Raw genomic sequence first — 19,941 nt, 5'->3', positions numbered from 1 at the left:
AAGGCATAATTATTTGTAATAAAGAATTAAACAAAAGGAGCTACTATCTTTAGCTTTGTTCTCTATTAACCTTTTGCAATCAACAGGGGAAGTTATGCTTTCCCTATAATCTTTTGAAATCACCATATTATCCTTATAAAGGGTTTGATAAATGTGCAATAAATGTACGTGAAGAAGGAAGTTGGACCCCGACATAGATAAACCCATTGAAACACCCTGGCCTACATTTCTGAAGAGGTCAAATGAAGGACATGAACATGACAAAAGCAGTACCTTGGCAGTACTTATATTTGTAAAGAAAAATAATTGAAATTCTCCATCTTCCAGATGTCCTCATATACCTTAGCTGACCTGTGGTTTCAAATTGCAGTAGACATAAAACACTGTTTTCTGTGTACAGTAACATGCAAACAGGCAGAACAATAAAGGTGAAGTGCTTATCAGAGTGCTCATTTCCTCGTTTTTGTATGTGAGCTAATGCTTTAATTTGGAAATACAGTTTGGATAGAAGCAGCAATATACTTCCAGAGAACACAATTTCTCTTAGACAAAAAGAAAGGAAGAAAAAAACAAAACACACAAAAATGAACCAACAACAAAACCAAAAACCGCACACCCACCCACATTTCGGTATCTAAATGGAGATGCAGAAGCAGGAGTTCACATTTTCCCCTAGAAATGCTTCTCCTCTCTCTCCTAACAGAAGGAAAGAGAAGAAATTCTGGAAGGGCAGCCATTCAGATGTGCAGTTAAGTTTTTGCAGTAAATGAACATAAAAACCAGAAGTACACGAGTGCCAGAATTAACAAATTTGACAGAAAATGGCAGGAAGGAGGCAGCCAAATGAATACTAAAGAAGCCCTTTGTTGTCAACATTTCAGTGGAAGAGATCTGAAAGCAGAGAGGAGGACCAGCCAAAGCACTGACAAAAAAACAATGAAAGAAAATGGAAGTTCCAAAGAGAGCTAGATGCATTCAACCAATTCCTAATTATAAGCATGCTTAATAATCTTTGGATTTGGAATAGAAAAAAAGATTTTTTTCTCTGTCAAACTCTGATGACAGACGTTTCCAACATCTTTTTAATTCCCACTGTTTCCCCCAAGTTACTTTAAATATCAGATTTGTGTCATGTTTCCATCCCAGTCAATAGGTACACTTTCACAAACTTCAATTCGCACAAGAATTTGTAAGCACTGTTTTCAGGAGTTTCACTTCAGACTGAGAAGTTACCCATCAAGGACATTTCTATAAAGTGTGTGAGGAGAACAGCACTGCAGCTCACCACAGTTCTTCACTCCAACACCAATAACCCTAATCTGGGAAGTCTTTTAAAGCATGCACTACAATTTTCATCTGAGTACTTACATCCCAGTAAGAACAGCAGCAAGCTACAGTGAAGATAACAGTGATGCATGCATCCTCATGTTCTAGTACAGTTTATTTAAAGCACATCAGTGTGTGAGCTATAAAAAGAATCTCCTTTCCTGAGAGCAACAATATTCACAATAGAAAGATACATAAATCCTTTGCAAAAATAATAATAATAATAATATTGACATGATAGGAATTATAGAATACTTGCTACGGGTGATTATCTACCAAGTGCCAAGAAAAATATTTTGAAATCTAGTTTAAACTGTTACAATAAGTTTCTGCTAGCCAACATGCATCACAATGAATTCATAGTCCTCATTCACACCAGTGAATGAAAGCCTTCCAGATTTTCATCAAAAATAAGAGAGAACAAAAGCTCCAAACCTTCAAAATAGAATACCTAACCATTTTTAAAATAACATTAATGAATGCTCTCTACTACTATATAGGCTTTCAGAATGAACTTAATTTGACAGAGCCAGTAGATTGTTAAATTGTTGTAATTCACAACCATAACAAATACTAGCAGGTAAATTTGTAAACATATCCCTGTTGAATCAGAACATCTATGTTAGACTGAAAGAAATGTCATGGTTAACCTGAAAGGCAGAAAGAGCACAAGCATAGGGAAGGGACAACCATATTAGCACACAGGACTTCTTGATGCTATGGAAAAACTTGTTTAAACATACTTCTAACACATGGAGGAAAGCAACCGCACTGCTCCTTGACACGTAATGAACCTGAGAAATTAGAATTCTTGCTCTCACAAAGCTGAAATGTTCCTTGCTGACAACTAAATGCCCTTAAGGAGAGTACTTGGTGTGTGCAAATAACTTCATGCTTACTTATGAACTGAAATCAACATGAAAATACATACAGCTATTATGGTAATTGTGCACAGGTAAAAGTGTACTCCCAAGTTAAGATCTTCAGTTAGATTAGGAATCTTTACTAGATTATCAACAATTTCTTCTGCTGTAGAGTACAGGAAGACTTATTACATCTTGCCTTCCTGTAAAACATCTGGCTGCAACTGACAAAGACCAACTCAGTCTAGTACCCTATCTCCGTATCAAGAAAAACTACACTGAAAAATACTCCACTATCCCCTCCACATATTATATATCTAAATCACTTTAGAGACAGCTTTAGACACAGGAATACTCTTCCTACAGTAAGATTACTCAGTACTACCACTAAAATACTGCTCCAAAAGGGCGGGGGGTTTTTTTCAGCCTCCTCACCCAAATCATCTTGCTGCAAGTAAGCTCAGCAGGCCTAGTGAGCTCCAGCTATCCTCTCTTTGACAAATAGAAAAATGCAGAAACAACCTGGAAGGTTTCCTACCAAGAAGAAAGATAAATGATCAGTGAAACCTCCAAGTTTGGTAGCTCAAAAGCTCGCTGAAGCTAACAGAAGGACTGGGCCGTGAAAGATCATGGGAGCAGTGGATAAACAAGCAGTAACCTCCAGCTGATTCTTGTACTCCTTTCAGTAACAGGAATGCCCTAACCAAAGAGGTTCTCACTTCCGCTGCAGCACCCCAAGGGCTGGGAGAGGAGCATCCAGGCAGTATTTACAAAAGCACTCTGGAAAATAAAAGCATTCTCTTCTCGCAAATGTCATTAGATTGCCATCCAAGGAACCACTAGAGAGCAAACAACAAAATAAGCATTTGCAAAAATTACACCCAACCAAAAAAACGTAAGAAAATGATTTTTGCAAGTATGATTAGAGAAACTAACACTTCTCTGATTCCTTTCCCACTCCCCTTCAAAAAACGAGGCCCAAACCTGTTAAGAAAATGGCTCTGTTCCTGAAATTTGTTTGGATCAAAGCCAAAAGACTCTCAAAAAAGTAAATAAAAGACGTACAGATAATGACAAAAGAAAGACTGACTTGTGAATTATTTTGCATTTGGCACATGCAGGGGAAAAGTCACCTTCTGAAAAGTCCACCTATATCTACATTTCTTTCTACACAAGAAAAACACCACAAAGAAGCCTAAAACAACACACTTTAGAAATTGAGTAATAAGAAAATTCCAATGACTTCATCAGCCAAAACAATACAGAATCCAGAATCAGCAAACACACACCCTTTGCTTTATTCTAAGTGTTCTGCACACTTGCTCACTACTGCATTTAGTTTTAGAGGGATGTGCAATAGAACTTTCTCCTTCCCCTTTTAAATCAGCAGCACGATTAAATCATGTGAGCTTGTCAAGAACAGACTTGGTACAAAACAAGCTATTGATTTTTTTAACATCAACATAATACTTCCATTGACTTAGTAAACCTTGAAGAAAAAACTGCAGTTCAAATTTCTAAGAATATACAATGTCCTAATAAAATTCTTCTTGCCATACTGAGAGATTTAAACTGCAAATAATTATTTCTACTAACAAAAATCAGAGAACTGTGTACTCTAAAGCGCCACATAAAGCCAAATGCTCAAAAACATAATTTAAAATGTTTTTACTACATTGTAGACTACAATTAGTGCATACAATCGGAGCAGATATGAATAACTGACCATCAGTTTAAAAGCACAGAATTTGCTTCTGTAAAAACACAACAGAAACAAACTTCCTTTTCCCTTTAAATTAAAGCCAAAGCCCATCTCTGCACACGGTTGCTCCAAAATTTCTCCACAACTAACCAAGGGATCAGAAGAGAACATGCCTTCACTGGCATAAGGAAGTCTGTGTTTAGAAGGGCTGCTAAGGGGAGGATCCAAACAATCTCCGAGATCACTTCCAGTTGGGGTGACAATTATTATTATATCAAGTCTGACACAGTTAAATAATTTTTCAACTCAAATCATGTTAAGTTCTCCTTTGGAGTAGCAGCCTTGACTCCTCCCCTTCAAACAGTGTAATGGCAATTCTTCCATCTTGCAAGCATGAAGGCTCAAATTTGACATAGTGCTTCAGAGCTACAGGCAAGCATGGGATACATGGCAAGCAGAGAACCTCTAACTGCTCACAGATGAAACTCACTCAACAATGTCCTTCAGATTTACATTATGATCTGTTTTCAGATGAGAAGTTGGATACACCAAAATGAACTGCTACCTCATCATAAAGCAGTTCAGACAGGAGGAGAATGAAACTTACAATTTAGATACCATTTGAGATGTAGTCTGAGTTGCAAGCTGCATACTTATTATCAGCCGTGTCAAAGTATCACAGACAGAGGCACTGCAAGTAATACCCTTTTGCAACAGCAGAATTGCTTAAGATGAATCTGAAGATCTCTGTAAGAAGCTTGCTCTTCAAAAGCTGCTGAGTAGATGTTGTCATTTATTTTGTCTTCCAAAAGATAAAAACTAAATAACAGCAACACATGTACACTTAAAAAAAAAAAAAAAAAAAAAAAAAAAAAAAACTAACATTTCTGGAATCTTTGAAAGCCAAGATGGAAATGGATTCACTGCATTCATGGACATGACATCACATTCATTCAGATATGGAAGACTATTCCATAGTCCAGTTATCAATCTAGAAAACCCAACTCCTTGCTTTATGGGCTTACATGTTAAAGCAACAGAAATTTTTATTTGCGTGAGTTTTGCCATATTCCACCTTATCAGCCAAATTCTTCCCAGCAGCCTTGGGCTCATGAGCGGGCTACACTGAGAACCAACTCAGCCCTGCCTGAACAGTCAAGGAAACTCAAAAATGAAAACCTGAAAAATAGCACATCTCAAATGATGGCTTCTAAGGAAGACTTAATATTTATATTAATTTAGCCTACCTTTCAAGATGTTATCCCATTATATGTAAAAACTAGAGCAAACAAGTAATCTGACCATTATCTTGCTACAGCTTCTCAACCTGAAAGGTACTAGATTTATATAACTATGCGGAGGTTTGTTTTAACCATCAAAATTCAACAGGTCATGTCACTGCACTGACAAAAGAAACAAGGAAAATTTGATTTTAGCAAAATTGTGACATTATTTTATCTCAAGTATTAGTTCTTTCCTAATCCCTCTTCTTTTAAATCTGTCACTCTACAAAGAGGTATTTTGAAGTACAGAAGTGGTGAAAGATCTCTAGCAGAGAACAGCAAGTTATCAGAATATGCCCTAGTGTTGCAGGAAGTATTTTAGGTGTAAATGTAATGAATTAATCCAGACTGCTGTCTACCTGCAATGATTTGTGCCGAAAGCAAACCAGACCTTAAAGACATGTTTAGAGCTGACACCTCTTGCTTATTCACTTCCACATTCTTTACTATATCACCAACTCACATCAAAACACAAGCGATGTTAACAGAGAATAATCCCTAATCCCCGACATCCTTCTACAATCACTCTGACGTGGATTTAACAAGGAATTGACATATCTCCATTGAGGCTTGCTTCCAACAGCAGTAACCTACAGCACACACGTGATTGCCCAAATGTATCACAAAGACTTACCACTGACAGCCAGAACATAAGGGAAACAAACACATTACAGCATGTGGTGCAGCAGGCATTGCTGCAGGGCTGTAGCAGCGACACAGTGTATCGTTCAGAATGACCTGGGTTCACAAACGGATACTTCAAAAAAGGGAAATTTCCTTTCCCCGGGATCTCATCGCAAAGTTCCGTACAGGATAGTGCATTACACTCTTCTCCACGGATTCAAATTAGGCCTTCATTTTCACATTTAAGTTTAAATGCGGTGGAAACTTTGAATTCAGATAAGTGTAGACACACATTTATGATAAAAGCTGCACTGTCAACTTATTTTTAGGGGAAGGCTGGGAAAATCAGTTTGCAAAATCCTTTCCAGGTTGACGTTTAAATTTTTTTCCAATACGAAAACGGGAAGAGGATGCACTCACTTCATAAAGCTTCCCTTTAAGCACAGTATAGCAACAGTCACAGACTTCCATACAGTTAACCTCTGAAACATTTACATAAAAAATAACCACAGCCTGAAAGGAAACAAAGAAAAGCCTACTGAGAAAATTAATAACCTTAATAAATAATTATTATTTTGCGTTCCGTTTTAACGCTCGCCACAAGAATGCAAGAAATGAGGAGAAAACATCGTAAACATTCGGTTGGAATATACCCACCCCTGGCCGAGAGCTTTTTGGTGTTGATGATTTTGGCAGCATACTCCTGTCCTGTGGTGATTTTCATACATCGCCTCACGACCGAGAACGCCCCTCTGCAAGCCAAGAGGGGGACAGAGCGTCAGTGTCACCCGAACAGCTCCCTGCCATTACCACCGCGCTGCCACTCATCTCAGGGAGCGGCGCGATGCCCAAAGAATTAAGGGGGGGGGGAGGGGGCAGCATATTAAGAAAAAAAAATTATAGGAAGAAGGGAGGCTTTTCAGAGACGGTCAACGTCGATTTTATTCTTCGCAACAGCAAAACGCTGCTCAGAGCCGCTGGTTCGAGCCGCGCGACCGAAACCCTCGGCCGGCGTACACCGCAGCCGCGCGGCGGGAAGCAAAGCGGCACGTTACGGCCCCGGGGCGGCACACGCCGAGGGCGGCGCGGCAGCGGGTCCCGCTCGCAGCGCCCGTGCCAACATGGCGATCGGGGGTACGCGCCCCGCCGCAGGGGGGCGCCCGACGCGCCGCCCGCTGTCGGCGGCCGCGAGCTCCGGCGGCCCATAGCGGCGCAGCCCCCCACCGCCCGGAGCCCGCCGGCACCCCCGAGGATCGCCACCACCCGGAGCCGTACGCACCCGCGGGGTCGGGCGGGCGCACGGACCGACTCTCACCCTTGAAGCAACGCCCGGGGACGAGGCAGAGCTAGAGGCGTCGCCCCGCGCCCCCCTGCCCGCGGGGACCGAGCCCCCTCTTCCCCGACTCTCGGTCCTTCCTTGCCCCCCGCCCCCGGCCCCGAAGCGGTTGCCCCGCGCCCGGCGGGCTGCGTACTTACTTCCCGAGCTCCTCGAAGAGCTGGTACTCGTCGGTGAACCTGGTGCAGGTGGCGGTTGAGGCCATCATGGGGACGGGCGGCCGCCGGTGCCTCCGGCGGCCAGGGGAGGCGAGGCGGCGGAGGGGCTGCGCGGTGGGCGAGGCGAGGCGAGGCGAGGCGAGGCTCCGCGCCGGCTTCTCCTCCCCGCCGCCGCCTCTCGTGACGGGGCTGCTGCCTCCTCCCCGCCAGGCGGCTCGTCCCCGCGGCTCGGCTCTCCCCTCCCCTCGTCCCCACCCTCTGGGAAAATAAATAAATAAATAAAAACGTTGCGACGGAGAGGCGGCACCGAAAGGGAAAGCAAAACCGGGGCGGGGGGCGCGGCACGGCCGCCGGTGACGGGGCGCCTCGGCCCTACGCTCTCCCCTCCCCGCGGGCAGCGGGGGCCGCCGCGCCTCGCTCTGCCCCGTGTCCCGGTGCCGTGCCTCCCCCTAGCGATCCGAGCCCGCCGCTCGCGGCCGCCCCGTCGCGGCTCTCTGCCGCCGCCTCGCCGCCCGTCGGGGACGCCGCGGGGCGAGGGGTTCCCGCACCGCCCTCTCGGAACGGCTCTGCGCGGGGACGACCCCTCCCGCTCCGCACCGCGGACGGCGGCGGGAGGCGCGCGGCGCCGCCGGCCCCGAGGAAACGGATGCACCTGCGCCCCGTTCCTCGGCGACCGCTGACGTCACCAACCGCCCCGCGGAGGCGGGGGGGGGGGGGGCGGCCGTGCTCGTGGGCGCGCGCGGCGGCAGCCGGCGGGAAGCGCGACCGCGAGACCCCCCCCTCCGCCCCCCATCCTTCCCGCCCCTCGCCGTCGCGTGGCGTCACCGCGGCCGCGTGCGGGAGGGGCGGCGGGCGCGGGGCTCCGCAGCCCGGAGAGGGCGCGTGGGGAGCGCTGCGGGCGCGGGGCCGCGTGCTGCGGGTGGAGGAGAAGGCGGCCGTGCGGTCGCGAGCGGCCGCCGCGGGGCTTCGACCTTGGGCTCGTTCCCGCGGCGGGGAAGGGCAGCTCCGCGCGGAGCAGCTGGCGGCCGCCACGAGCGCCGAAGGAGGGCTGGAGGGTCCGAACGCGGTTGTGCGAGGAGTCCGCACCGTGCTTCGCTTGGAAGGACGGGAATGCCGTTCCTGTAATGTCACTGAGAGCCGTGCTGAAAATGCTGTTGGGATAAAGCATCTGTGCATGGGAAATTCTGCGCCCAAAGTATAAACGTGTCTGGTTTTATATTCATTTCATCCCCAAGATTTCCTGTCCAAAATAATCTAAAGCCAAAGCAGCAGCAGCAGGTGAAGAACTGCTAATGGTGTATCTGCAGCATTCTTCACAGCCCAAAGTCTCTCTCCCGAGTTGGAAGTCATTACAACCTGACTAAAAGCCATCCCAAACGGGGCTGCTTCCACACCCACCACCAAGGCATGCGCTGATACACTCAGCCACGCTCCCAGCCCAGGCCCTGGCACGGCTGGTTGCTCTGTGCCAGGCACCTCGTGTGGCTTGCTGTGTGTTCCTGTCTGCTACACGAGTGGAGGTGCATTAAGGAATGAGCACTGTGCAGTGCTTTAAACATGTAGCGCACCGGAGATGTCAGCTTGCATTACAGCCAGAGCCGCGCTGTAGCGGGCAGCCTGCAGCACAGGGTAGGCGAGCAGCTCGGAGCACCCCGTGCTGGTGTGCCAGCAGGGACACACGCCATGCAGCTTTCCATTAGGATCCACAGCTGAGACCCCATAGGAAGAGTTAAAAATCTGGCAGCTCTTCCCTCAGCTAATGCGGGATGTGTGTGTGCACGCAATGTGAATGTGTGAGCCTGTGCACAGCAGCAGTTTTCCTCCTAGCAAGGCAGCTGTATCATGTAGAAATGGGCTGCGCTCATGGCGTAAAGGAGCGGTGGAGGAAGGCTGTGAAAATGGGGAGCCAGTAGCAAACATTCACTCTCCAATTCCTCTCTAGGGGAGAGTTGTGTGCAGGATGCTGGTACAAAAAGATGGAGGCATGCCTCAGTTTATAACAGCAAATGAATGAACTACTGTCAGATCAGTGAAGGGAATATGCACAAAATAGCATAAGGAACAGAGGTGTATTTTCAACGCAGGCCGTTCTGTGATTCTATGATTCTATGATATTTCTTAGACCCTTGAACAAAATTGCAACATATAAGCCATGCGTAATTTTGTGTTAATCTCCATAAATAACACAATCAGCAGGACTGAAGCCCCAGGGCTGTCTGACGATGTGCATATTTACAGGGGCATGTCCGGCAGGCTGCTGATCTATATATTTGTAGGCACTCAAAAATAAAGCGTATTCCCCCATCCTGTCTCATTTTTTTCTAACAGTATATCCTGACAACAGGCATTTGGCCAAAGTATCTGTTGTGACTGTGCCATCAAAAAGTGTTCAGAAGAAATTACTGAAGTCCATTCACTTTCTTTTTCTGTTGGAATTCTGTTTAGTAATGATATTAAAAGCGTGCACAATTTAAAGACAAAAAAAAAAAAAGTAATAAAAATCCTTCTCTTCCACTTCCCAATCTGAAAAAAAAAAAAAAAAAAAAAAAATTTGAAAGGGAGCCAAGGAGTCCTAAGAGCAATATCCAGTATGAATTTTATTACAGGAGTTCAGGAAAGAAAATAATTGTTTACAAGAGCAGTATCATGAGGACTTGGAGAATTTCCAGGGGGACAGATACTAGGAGAACGATGAATAGCTTGGAAACACTTGAGCTGGGAAGTTTTCTTCTTGTTACAACAATTCTCCCTTAAATGCAGTTCACTCTTGAGCTGAAACAGAACGGTGATTTGTAGCTGCTACTTAAGTCCTCCATAAATTCTCCAAGCTTTCTGAGAGGAGCAGAGCCTCCGCCACGGCAGCCAAGGACCTGGGCCTGTCGGTGAATTCTAAAAGCCGGCTCCAGGTTCAGGTTTCCCTAAGGCCGCAAAAGTAGATCATCTGTGGTTGCTTTAGTGGATGCAGAAAGTCAGACCTCCATAATGAACCAAAAAAGGCTTAGAGAAAATCCTAGAATGTGTTTCTCTCCTCCAGAAAAAGAAATATTAAAAGAGAATTGTAAATAGCTGAAGTCTGTAAGAAACGGAAAAGCTGTTCCTCTAACGTCTCTGCAGCTTAACAAAATGTTACAGCCCAGTGGAACAAGCACTTAATTTCAGAATCTAAAACAACATTTTTTGTGGCAAAGGAAATGGTATTTTTGTTAAAAGCATGCTATTCATCAAGGGCTTTCCTGTATATGGCTTTTTTATTCAGCCAAAGTGAGGTTTTCATTTTATTTCTGATCTCGCAAATACAGACTTTCTGCTTGGGTTTTGAAGGAGTCAGAGAGCTTTTGAAAGGTCATTCACGTACACTCATTATGAGCTCTGCTAGGAATACTGTATATTTGGCTTATGGACAAATTGAGTGGCCACTTACAGCAGAGGTCTAGATAGAAAACAGCCTTGATTGATACCTGGGTAACCATGGGTTTAGAGAAATACTGTTTAGTACCAGATGGTCTTGAATGGCAGCCCTTAGTCCTTCTCAAGTATTCCTGTGGCAAAGCTTTACTGCTCCAGGGTGAGTGACTGCGAACACTGATGCAGTTACAGGTGCATATGACAATAAAGCCAATGAACTGTAATTTGATCAATAAAGTATACAAATCTTGTTGATACAAAATGTGAACCCAGATTGGCGGAACTCACTGGCGAGCAATGGTCTCCTTAGCTGCATGATGAAAGTCCCTCTGTCTTGTGCAGCTCTAGAGAGGCTTGCATGGGCAACACCTGACAACCAGCTCTGGTTGGACCAGGACAGCAGTGGTGGGCTTGACATAACAAACACAGAGGGGATGAAGGAAGCTGAGATCTGTGCAACAAGACAACAAATTTCAACATTTCTGCTAACACGATCAGCAGGGAGAAGCAGCGGGTAAGAGTACAATGGGAAAGTCAGAGGAGAGATTCTGAACTAGAAGCAAAATAGAAAGGAAAAGTGCTGCGTGAGAGAGAGGAAGGGAAAGATGCTAGACAGAAGATAGAAAGGGGAAATCAGTGCAGCAGAGCTGTGGCTGATGGAGTTACATTGCTGCTTGTGTAGTGAGAAATGAGTAAAAGTAAATGAGTTTTGTAATAGGAATGGAGAATTGCAAACGGAACAAAGGAAGAGGACAGGGAACAGAGACAGAAAATGTTATTTTAAGAAAAAGAACTAAGTAAAGAGAAATTGAAAGAAGGTCAAACAGTTATTGGTGTCAGGAACAAAAATGATCAATGTGAAAGTGGATAGAAATATGAATATATATGAAGACAGTGGGAAAAATAGAGAGAGGTTAATCAGAATATCACACAAATATATAGGAACAAGGAGAGGTGTAAGAACAGACAAGAGGATCAACAGTAAGAAATCACACAGGATAGGATATTTGGGTTTGTAGTTCACTGTAATGGTTTGACACTCCATTAGCTGACTATTAACATACTGTGACTGCTGAGTCTGAAAGGGGTGCACTTCTGCCTTTTCACCTTTGGGTATGAAATGATCCACGCTTTCTCCATGACTAACTGCAGACAGTGCTGGGAAGATATGCTCTGAGGTAGCAGAAGGGGAAAGTTCCCCACGGAAAGAAAGAGCAGTTTCTTCCCAAAAGGCTCCACCTGGGGGCTTCAGCTCAAAGTCAAGGCTAACCTTTCTGTAATGGCTCTCTAATAGGAGTTTGCACAGGAAATTGTTTTGTAATTGATAGACCTCGATGCTTTTACATATTGCTGCAGAAATACTAATTTGGAACAGGAGGCATGCAGCAACAGGGACACTCAGCTGCTCTGCCTGCCATGAGTGGCCTCAACTCCAGCAGACCAAAGTGAACTGGAGGCAACAGATGTCAGGTCAGCACTAAGTTATCTGTTGTGCCATTTTTTGGGCCTCTTTTGTTTCCTCATTGGAGCTTTTGCTTTTCTAAATAAAGATTTCGGCGGGTAGTAACTCCAGTAGCATCACCTGGTCAGCATGGCAGAATCACTCAATGTAGCCCACATGCTTTCATTTCCAAGGACTGATTGTCATCCAAGGTGTGTCTTTGTGCTTTCTGCAGGAGCAGCTCCCAAGCACCTTCTGGTTGAGACCCCAGCTGCCACTTCTAGAAATTGGGGCCAGCTGCAGCCACCCCAGGTCTCCACCAAGTTGGAAAGAGCCGAGATGGAGCCGCTGAGAGGTCTGACTTAGGGCATGGTTTCTTCCCACGGGGAAGCTCTCTTGCTCAATCCCTTGCTGCACTTGTTCCACCATGTGTTCATAAGCACTCAGAGAAGTGCTTGAAGGTTCCCCAAAGAAAATTAATTATTTATCCATTATTTACACTCTCGACAAGCACCTTAGTACTCAACTATGGCAATGTGTGTGCTCTCTCTTAGTCTCCTGCTGGAGATCTCCTATGTAGGATTAATTTACTCTTCAGTGAAGCATAAAGATGTTGGCAGAATAACTGATTTGATATCTCAGTGATTCTGTCATGCTCTTGTTATGCAGGGAACCAAGTCCTCTCTCTGGACTAAAAAAGAATTACTCCTGACAGTCTAGGAGACACTGCAGGCCATTTGCCTCCTACCTCTAGCAGCACCACAGGGACAACTAGGTGAAAAAAAAATTATATATATTTTTTTGGTGGCAAGAACAAAAATACACGCCTAGCAAAAATGAAATTTTTAATTTGTCTGCAGTGGAAAGGAAAGAAAAGTTCTAATGAGATACAAGTTTCATCCCAGAACTTTGAATAGTATTTTTTTTATCTTCATTTGAGGGTATTTTTAACTGAGAATAATAAAATAATATTTATGAAGAAGTTTGTTTCTCTTTAAGTCACTTCAATTTTGAGCTGAGTATTTATGAACTGCTAGCAAATAAAATAAAATAAAAAAGGATAAGGAACTGCTGCAGTCTGTGGTTGAATTACTCAATTGAGTAAGGACTGGAAGTCAGAAAGGAAGAGTGAAACATAGAAGAGAGCAAAATAGAGACAGGAATGCAGAAGGTTGCTGTATAATGCACTTAATGACTGAGACCTTATCAGTAGGGTGCCAAGCCAGGAATTCAGATCCAGTGACAAAGTCAGCAAATACTACTGCCAGAAGCAGTATCATGGTAAATCCAGCTCAAAAAGACCAGTGATTTACAGAAAGGCTTCAGATTGTTTCAATGTTTCAGTAAAGTTATTACAGGCTGTAATACTTAGGAATTTTACTGCACAGCTGCAATGTGTTTTTTTGAAAAAGAGGAAGGGATACTTCTCAAAACAGTCATTTAGCAGCTGGTTTATTACTGGTTTTGCTATTAGTTACCTTTCTCTGCAGGCAAATCACCATTTCCCTTTGAATTGAGTAAGGGCGTATCCCAGTACCTACTAAAGGTAAAAGGGGTTTTCTTTCCCTGTTTTCAGTGGATCTCCTGGTGAGCACTGTTGAGATAAAGCTTTGATGCGTTAGGCTGTCAATAATTTTAACCAGCCATGTTGATAAGATTACTGCTGAACTTCAAAAGTATTTCGTAGCAGGAAGACAGAAATCATTTCTCCAGACTGACTTCTTTTCAGAGCATCACAGCCACAAAAGCACTTGGACTGAGTTATTCAAGACCTCACTAGACTGTAAACTGCCTACACTTATTTGCTACATACAAGATCCAGGAGCTGAAATGCTGTCAATAACTATAGATCAGGGTGTGCACACACATGCACACTATTATGTTATGATTAGAGGGTACAGTGAGGAACAGATAAGCACAAAACAAAAAGAAAAAATTTCATATATCAAACAAACACACACATTGATCTTAATGTCCATAATTAAATCTGAATGGTTCCAAGATGCTACTAAAGTGGCCTGAATTTTCATCCCAATCAGATGACTAACATAGTTTATGCATTATAACTTTCAGACTGCCTTTGCTCAAAGTTTCCAGCATTAACAAAAAAATACTCTGGTCTGAAACATACATAAATATAGAAATATCTGTTACAAATTTATCTGAAGTAGCCATGGATTGTGGCCTTATTAAATTTCTCCCCAGTTTTCTTTGAGAAAGAGTGGGAAAGAGGTATCCAAGTAGAAGTTGTGAGTAAGATGCTGGGGAGATGCATCCAGTTGCAAAGCACCTCCAAGGAAAGGTAAAGGAAAAGAAACAACAAAATTAATCTAATCAGATCCCAGAAGCCCCAGTTTTGGAAAATGCCTGATGAAGTCTTGTCTGAAAAAGGCTATAGATTTTCTATATAAGGCTATGAGTGATAGTGCTCAGGTCACTGATTCAAGCAATGAAACCACTTCAGGGAAGATAGTTATGACAGATACAAGAAGATCAATCATTCCAGTGACACCCACTGCTTTAGGTTAATCGCAACTTAACCTAGCAGAGCTGCAGGAGGCCTCAGGACTCCAAAGTGTGAGCAGAAAGCCCAGCAGTTTTGGAGATGTTGTGCTGGAGGTAGCACGTGTGGTGGAAGCTGTGGGAGCAGAGACAAGCCATGATGATGAGTGGGTGCTGGCTCCAGTGTGCTTCTGTAACTTCTGTTACTGCTCTTCTGGGGTTTGTTTGTTGGATTTATTTCTGTGGTTACTTTCCAAATGTTTCTGGAAATTTCAGCACCAGCCTTGAGGCTCACTGGTGGGACTCAAGAAGGAAAAGTATAACTGCCTCCAGAGTTTCCAGGGAGGATGTTACTTTTGGTTTGGTTGTGATTGAATCTGAAGAACGTGTGCATTTTTTTTTTTTTCTGGTGTGGTAAGAGGCCTAATTGTCACATTATCTTGTGATCTAAATTCAAGAGAAATATATGCATCTGGTAAAGTGGATTATGACAACCTCAGTATCACCACGATTATAAATTAATTGCATTCTGTTGACATATTCCATAAAAGCTCACAGGTATATAATTCCAATACAAAACACAGGGATCACATTCACTGCTCTGTTGTGTTCCCCATGCATTAAACAGTCTGTGTTAAACAGGCAATAGAAATTACAGGCAACTTCAAAATACTACAAACTCACCGTGTCATGCATTGATCTTATGAATCCAGTGTTTCATCTCGGTAAGACCTAGAACAGGAAAAGAGTGGAAAGGAACAGTAAGGAGATGATGTGCTTCAGTCATTCTTACGTCACCAGAGTAAATGCCTGTTGGTATCACTGCCATTAATCCCCCTTGGCTGGGCTAACCACAGACAGAGGAGATTCAAAGACACAGTAAAGTTCAAAGGCACTCCATTTCATTTGGTGGAAATTGTATGTAGTTGATTACATAGGGCTGAATCTTAATGTTTTCTGGTGATTGTTTTATAAATACATGCAGGCACTTCCAAAACAAACCAGGGAGGTGACTGGAGTAATTTCATCTGCGGTACATTTAAATTCAGAGCACTCTGCTGATAGAGAAAGTTAGAGAAGGAAATCAGTTACTGTACACCCTGCTCCCCCACAAAGAGACTCCCAACATTGGTGACTGACTGGCTTTCCAACAGGAGATGAGATCAGATTCAACTAGCAATGAAGATATTCAGAGCTGAGAAAAGAAACACATTTGAATTTTAGGGTAGAAATAGGTCAATGTTGAGGTTTCAGAAGCAGGGCAACATTCTCAGAGAGATGAAAAATGGAAAATATTTTCAGGGCAATAGTTTGGGCAGGCTGAACAGAAGAGGGGAGAAAAGTTGTGGTCAGAAACAGGGAGGATCTTGAAACAATCAGTGCATAGGCAAGTGTTGAGACAGTGTTGTCTGGGAAGAGAGACTTTTGAGAAAAACAAGGTTTTAAAAAACAAACTGAGGAGGAACGGAGTAACTGGTTTAGCGACCTAGTCAGCAGGGAGTGCTAACAGTAAGAGAAAAATGAATAAGAGTAATGGTATGTACAGATTCCAAGCAGCTGGCCTTCACACTTTGTCAGAATGCTATTTCCTACCTCTGTTCACATTGCAATCAGCACACTTCAGAATACTCAGAGCAACAAATAGACACTTACTGGCCAAAAAATGTAAAGTAAAAGAGATTCCTGAATTAAGAATAGTTCACTGGAACAAAACTATTTGAATAAGGGAAGTTTTGGTTTCCTTTTCCAATAGAGTTATTCTGCAAAATGTAAATCAGTAGCACAAGAAACTCCTTTTCTTTCCTTTTGCTTTTGTTACACCCATTTGCAAGAGTGCCAGCAGTTCCCAACATTTCCTTACCGTGTTATCTCCAGCTCCACAGAACAGCTACTGTTGTAGTGATCTTGATAAGGGTGCAGCTGGCAATGTGACCACAACATATCAGTTGTATGTAACATGATATTTGTTCTCCCTGCTTACATGGTACAACAGACTACTGTAATGATCTTTCCTGTTCTCTGTTTACAAAGCAAATTAAAGATGATCCCATCAGTCCTTTAACTTAACTTTACTTCCTTCCTTCTCTCCAGCCATACCTTGAACCTATTGTGTCCAGTGATGCCTATTGCTTCCACTGGGTCACTTCAGGGCAACTGTTTTCAGCAGCCCAGCCCTGCAGCATTCCTTTGCTTGTAACACAGAGAGAAATTTCACAGTGAGACATCTGACCAAATAAGAGCATTTTCAGGTGTGGGGCAAAACCAACAATTTCAGTGATTATTTTGCTCATCATCATTATTCAGAATATATTCAGAGTAAGGGATGAGCAACTGGATGGCTTACAGAGAAAGGGAAGGAGGGCAGGCCTTTCTGTTACAGTCATCCAAATATAGTCTATGCTGACAGCTACTGAAGCAACCTTTATGTAATGGTGCTTCACCAAGTGGAATAAAAGCAGGAGTGAACTCAGCATCACTCCCATCAGACAGAAGGGAATGGCACACGTAAGCCTCCTTTACAATTAGAATTAACAGGTTAGCTTTACTGGACGCCTTTTAGAAAGAGTAAATACTAAATAATTAGCTCCTACAGCTCTCTGAGGGCACATACGTGCAGAGTGCAACCCGAGAAGATCAGAGCCTGCAGCGGGCTGGGTCTGGGTGGGACTGCCAGCCCCTGTTTTGGAGATTCCCGCAGAGTTGTTGCAAACTGCTTTCAAAAGCACTGTATCACTGGAAAACTCTTTAACTCAGCCTGAGGCTTTATCAGGATTACAGCACTATCTCTCTTTCAATGTATTAGCACCAAATAGATTGCACAAACCAGCAGGAACTTTTCACATTAGAGGTCAAGTTTTTCTCTTGGAACTGTGGAATATGATGGATGCGTTGCCATCAGTTTATTTCAAGCAAAACTGATAGCCAATTGAGAGCACAGAAACCTGCTGAATTAATTCATCTCCTTAATGATATTTAAGCTTTGGCTCAAGTAAATATTTCTTTAGCAATTATTATGAAATATAGAGTGATTCATCCCCCAGCTAATGATTAGACAAATGCAGTATTTTCACTTAGGCTTTATGCATACCTTTACTAGTCATTTTGTCTGTAAATACAGACTTTGCATTGATCACTAGAATTATTCAGCTTTTTTTTTTTTTTTTTTTTTATCTGCTTCTTTTTTCTTCTCAACATGTTACCACACCTTCATAGAAGAGCACCAAAAAGAGCAACAATAGTCACAGTCTTTACTGCAGGAGCTTCATAGTTTGAGATCAGCTTTTTCCCTTCCTTTGGCACCAGCCTGGAGAGGAGCAGGCCCCATTCTCATAGCTCACGCTCAGCTGGAGCTGGGTGAATGGAGATATATGAACATTCCAGACCCCATCTTCCAGCTGATACAAGATGTAGGTGTGCTTTCTCATCATGATTTGACAAATCATGCAATTGGCAAATTGCTATCTGGCAAATCTTTCTCATTCAGAATTTTGGGGAAGTCTTTTCATTTGTTAAAAAAAAAAAAAAAAAAAAAGACCTGGAAAAATCTAAAAGAAAACAAAAAAAAATCTATTTCCTGGATGATATCCTACAGAGAAGTAGTTTCTTAATTTCTCCATTGGAAAACAATCTTTCTTTCAGCTCTTAATTTTCATCTGTGGTTCCTCCTTCCTAGACCATGTACCATAAGGAAGAAAAAAGCACCTAAATAGCTTTATCAGCCTGGAAGGCTTCTCCCTCATAGCCTTAAGTCACTGTATTCACAACCTTGCTAAGAGTTTCTTCCTTTTTATAACAATACCAGAAGGCCTAGGAACAGGGTGTTATGAATTTTTTTTAAGCTTTGTTAGATGGGTTCCCAAAATATCATCAAAATGATCTCACAAACACATAACCTACTTCTACATGCAAACAAGTAGGCTGGCTACAGAATTATCAGTGAAAATTCCTTGTCCAGAGGTCCTAGTTCTCACTTTTTTTCCTCTCATGAATTAGCATTACATTTCAGAATCAATTAAAATATGAACCAGCAGAGGAAATGAAGTATATAAGCTCTGCAGAAAATGGTGATAGAGATCAGTAGACAATAACTATACACACTTACCAACAGGAGAGCTTAGCCTGTCATACCACAGGAAAAACACTGATCAGCAGGTTATACAGAGAACTGCTTGTAGCTAGATGTACTCTCATTGTCATTAGGTGCAGGTGACATCAATCTTGGAGAAAGTTGGCAGTACAGAGTGGAAAACCCACAACCACCCTATTTCAGAGGGAAAAAAAAAAAAGGTGACATCAAACATAGGAATTAAATCCCCAATTTTCAACACCATTTAAAGGTAGCTGACAAATATTTGAGGTATTTTAAACAGATAGAATGAAAATACTTGGACAGTATTTTAATTATTTTAAAAGTTTTTAAAGTATTTTGAGAGTATAAATATAAACCACTATAAATCCAAGACTACTGAGAATTGAGAAATTATAGCATTGTAGATGAATGTTGTCTGCCTGATGAACTCTGTTCTGCTGAAATGGGTGACAGGATCTGTCCGTATTCTGTTTGAACCGTTTGGTACTACCAAAACAGAAACGCCACAGCATTACTACTTTGAGGAGCTGCTCTAAACCTTCTCACACAAGTGAAATTGGAAAGGAGTATTAACAACACAGTGTAGTTTGTCTATCTCTGAAAAAAAAAAAAAAATGCATTTAAAAAGGAATGTACTTCTTCTGATGCATAGGAGTGGGAAAACTTGCTGATACATTGTTACCGAAGATTTTGGTATTATTTGCCACTCTGAGATTTCAAAATATTCTGCTTAATAGTCTGGAGAAGAGATTCTGGTTGTTGATAACTGGCAGAATATACGTGGAAGACATCTGGACCACCCAAATTCTTGTTCGGTTTCTATAATGTCTTGTTCTTTTGTACAGCCACTGATTCCTAAGTTATCACAGCTTTTTAGGCATGGTGCCATGATTACATCAGTGCTGGTACATTGTCAATCAGATAGGATCTCTGTAAGACCTTTCACTACTTCCTCTGGGTGCTTTAACAATCCAGGAATTAAAGTTTTCCTTTATATATGTAAACTCCTCCTTACATGTTCTGGATATTATCACTCAAGCAATAAAAAAATGACACTGAGCTGATAGTAAGATGGAGTCAGCATGGCTCAGTTAAGCATCTCTGGATGGCTGAAAAGCAATGAAAAAGAGCATAACCTAGAAGGTCCTACCTGCAACTGCTGCAGATGACAGAGGCAATCCACATGATGGCATATAGATATCTAGCTGTAC

At 42.8% G+C, this 19,941-nt stretch overlaps 2 protein-coding genes across 27 annotated transcripts in view; both read right to left on the bottom strand.

The window, feature by feature from the left end:
• The window catches only part of CAMK2D (calcium/calmodulin dependent protein kinase II delta), a 162,726-nt gene extending 154,798 nt beyond the window's left edge, over positions 1 to 7,928 (bottom strand). For 7 of the 26 annotated variants that reach the window (XM_090139224.1, XM_090139227.1, XM_090139226.1 and 4 more), the window contains exons 1-2: positions 7,275 to 7,918; positions 6,456 to 6,550 (exon numbers count right to left, since the gene is read on the bottom strand). In XM_090139224.1, the coding sequence (XP_089995350.1) occupies positions 6,456 to 6,550; positions 7,275 to 7,342 (163 nt within the window). In that variant the 5' untranslated portion in view covers positions 7,343 to 7,918. Of the gene's footprint in view, positions 1 to 6,455; positions 6,551 to 7,274 lie in introns of all 26 variants that reach the window. The other 19 variants (XM_090139232.1, XM_090139235.1, XM_090139233.1 and 16 more) reach the window with 8 other exon arrangements.
• Positions 7,929 to 9,862: 1,934 nt separating this feature from the next.
• Positions 9,863 to 19,941, bottom strand: part of LOC116231254 (uncharacterized) — a 48,521-nt gene continuing 38,442 nt past the window's right edge. Inside the window, exons 5-7 of the mRNA XM_090139218.1 lie at positions 18,743 to 18,901; positions 15,325 to 15,372; positions 9,863 to 11,148 (exon numbers count right to left, since the gene is read on the bottom strand). Coding sequence (XP_089995344.1) covers positions 18,794 to 18,901 — 108 coding nt within the window. The 3' untranslated portion in view covers positions 9,863 to 11,148; positions 15,325 to 15,372; positions 18,743 to 18,793. The remainder of the gene's footprint in view (positions 11,149 to 15,324; positions 15,373 to 18,742; positions 18,902 to 19,941) is intronic.

Source organism: Phasianus colchicus, chromosome 4 (assembly GCF_987193195.1).
Source record: "Phasianus colchicus chromosome 4, bPhaCol1.hap1.1, whole genome shotgun sequence".
Classification (NCBI taxonomy): Eukaryota; Metazoa; Chordata; class Aves; order Galliformes; family Phasianidae; genus Phasianus; species Phasianus colchicus.
This window is presented reverse-complemented; position numbering and strand designations above follow the sequence as displayed.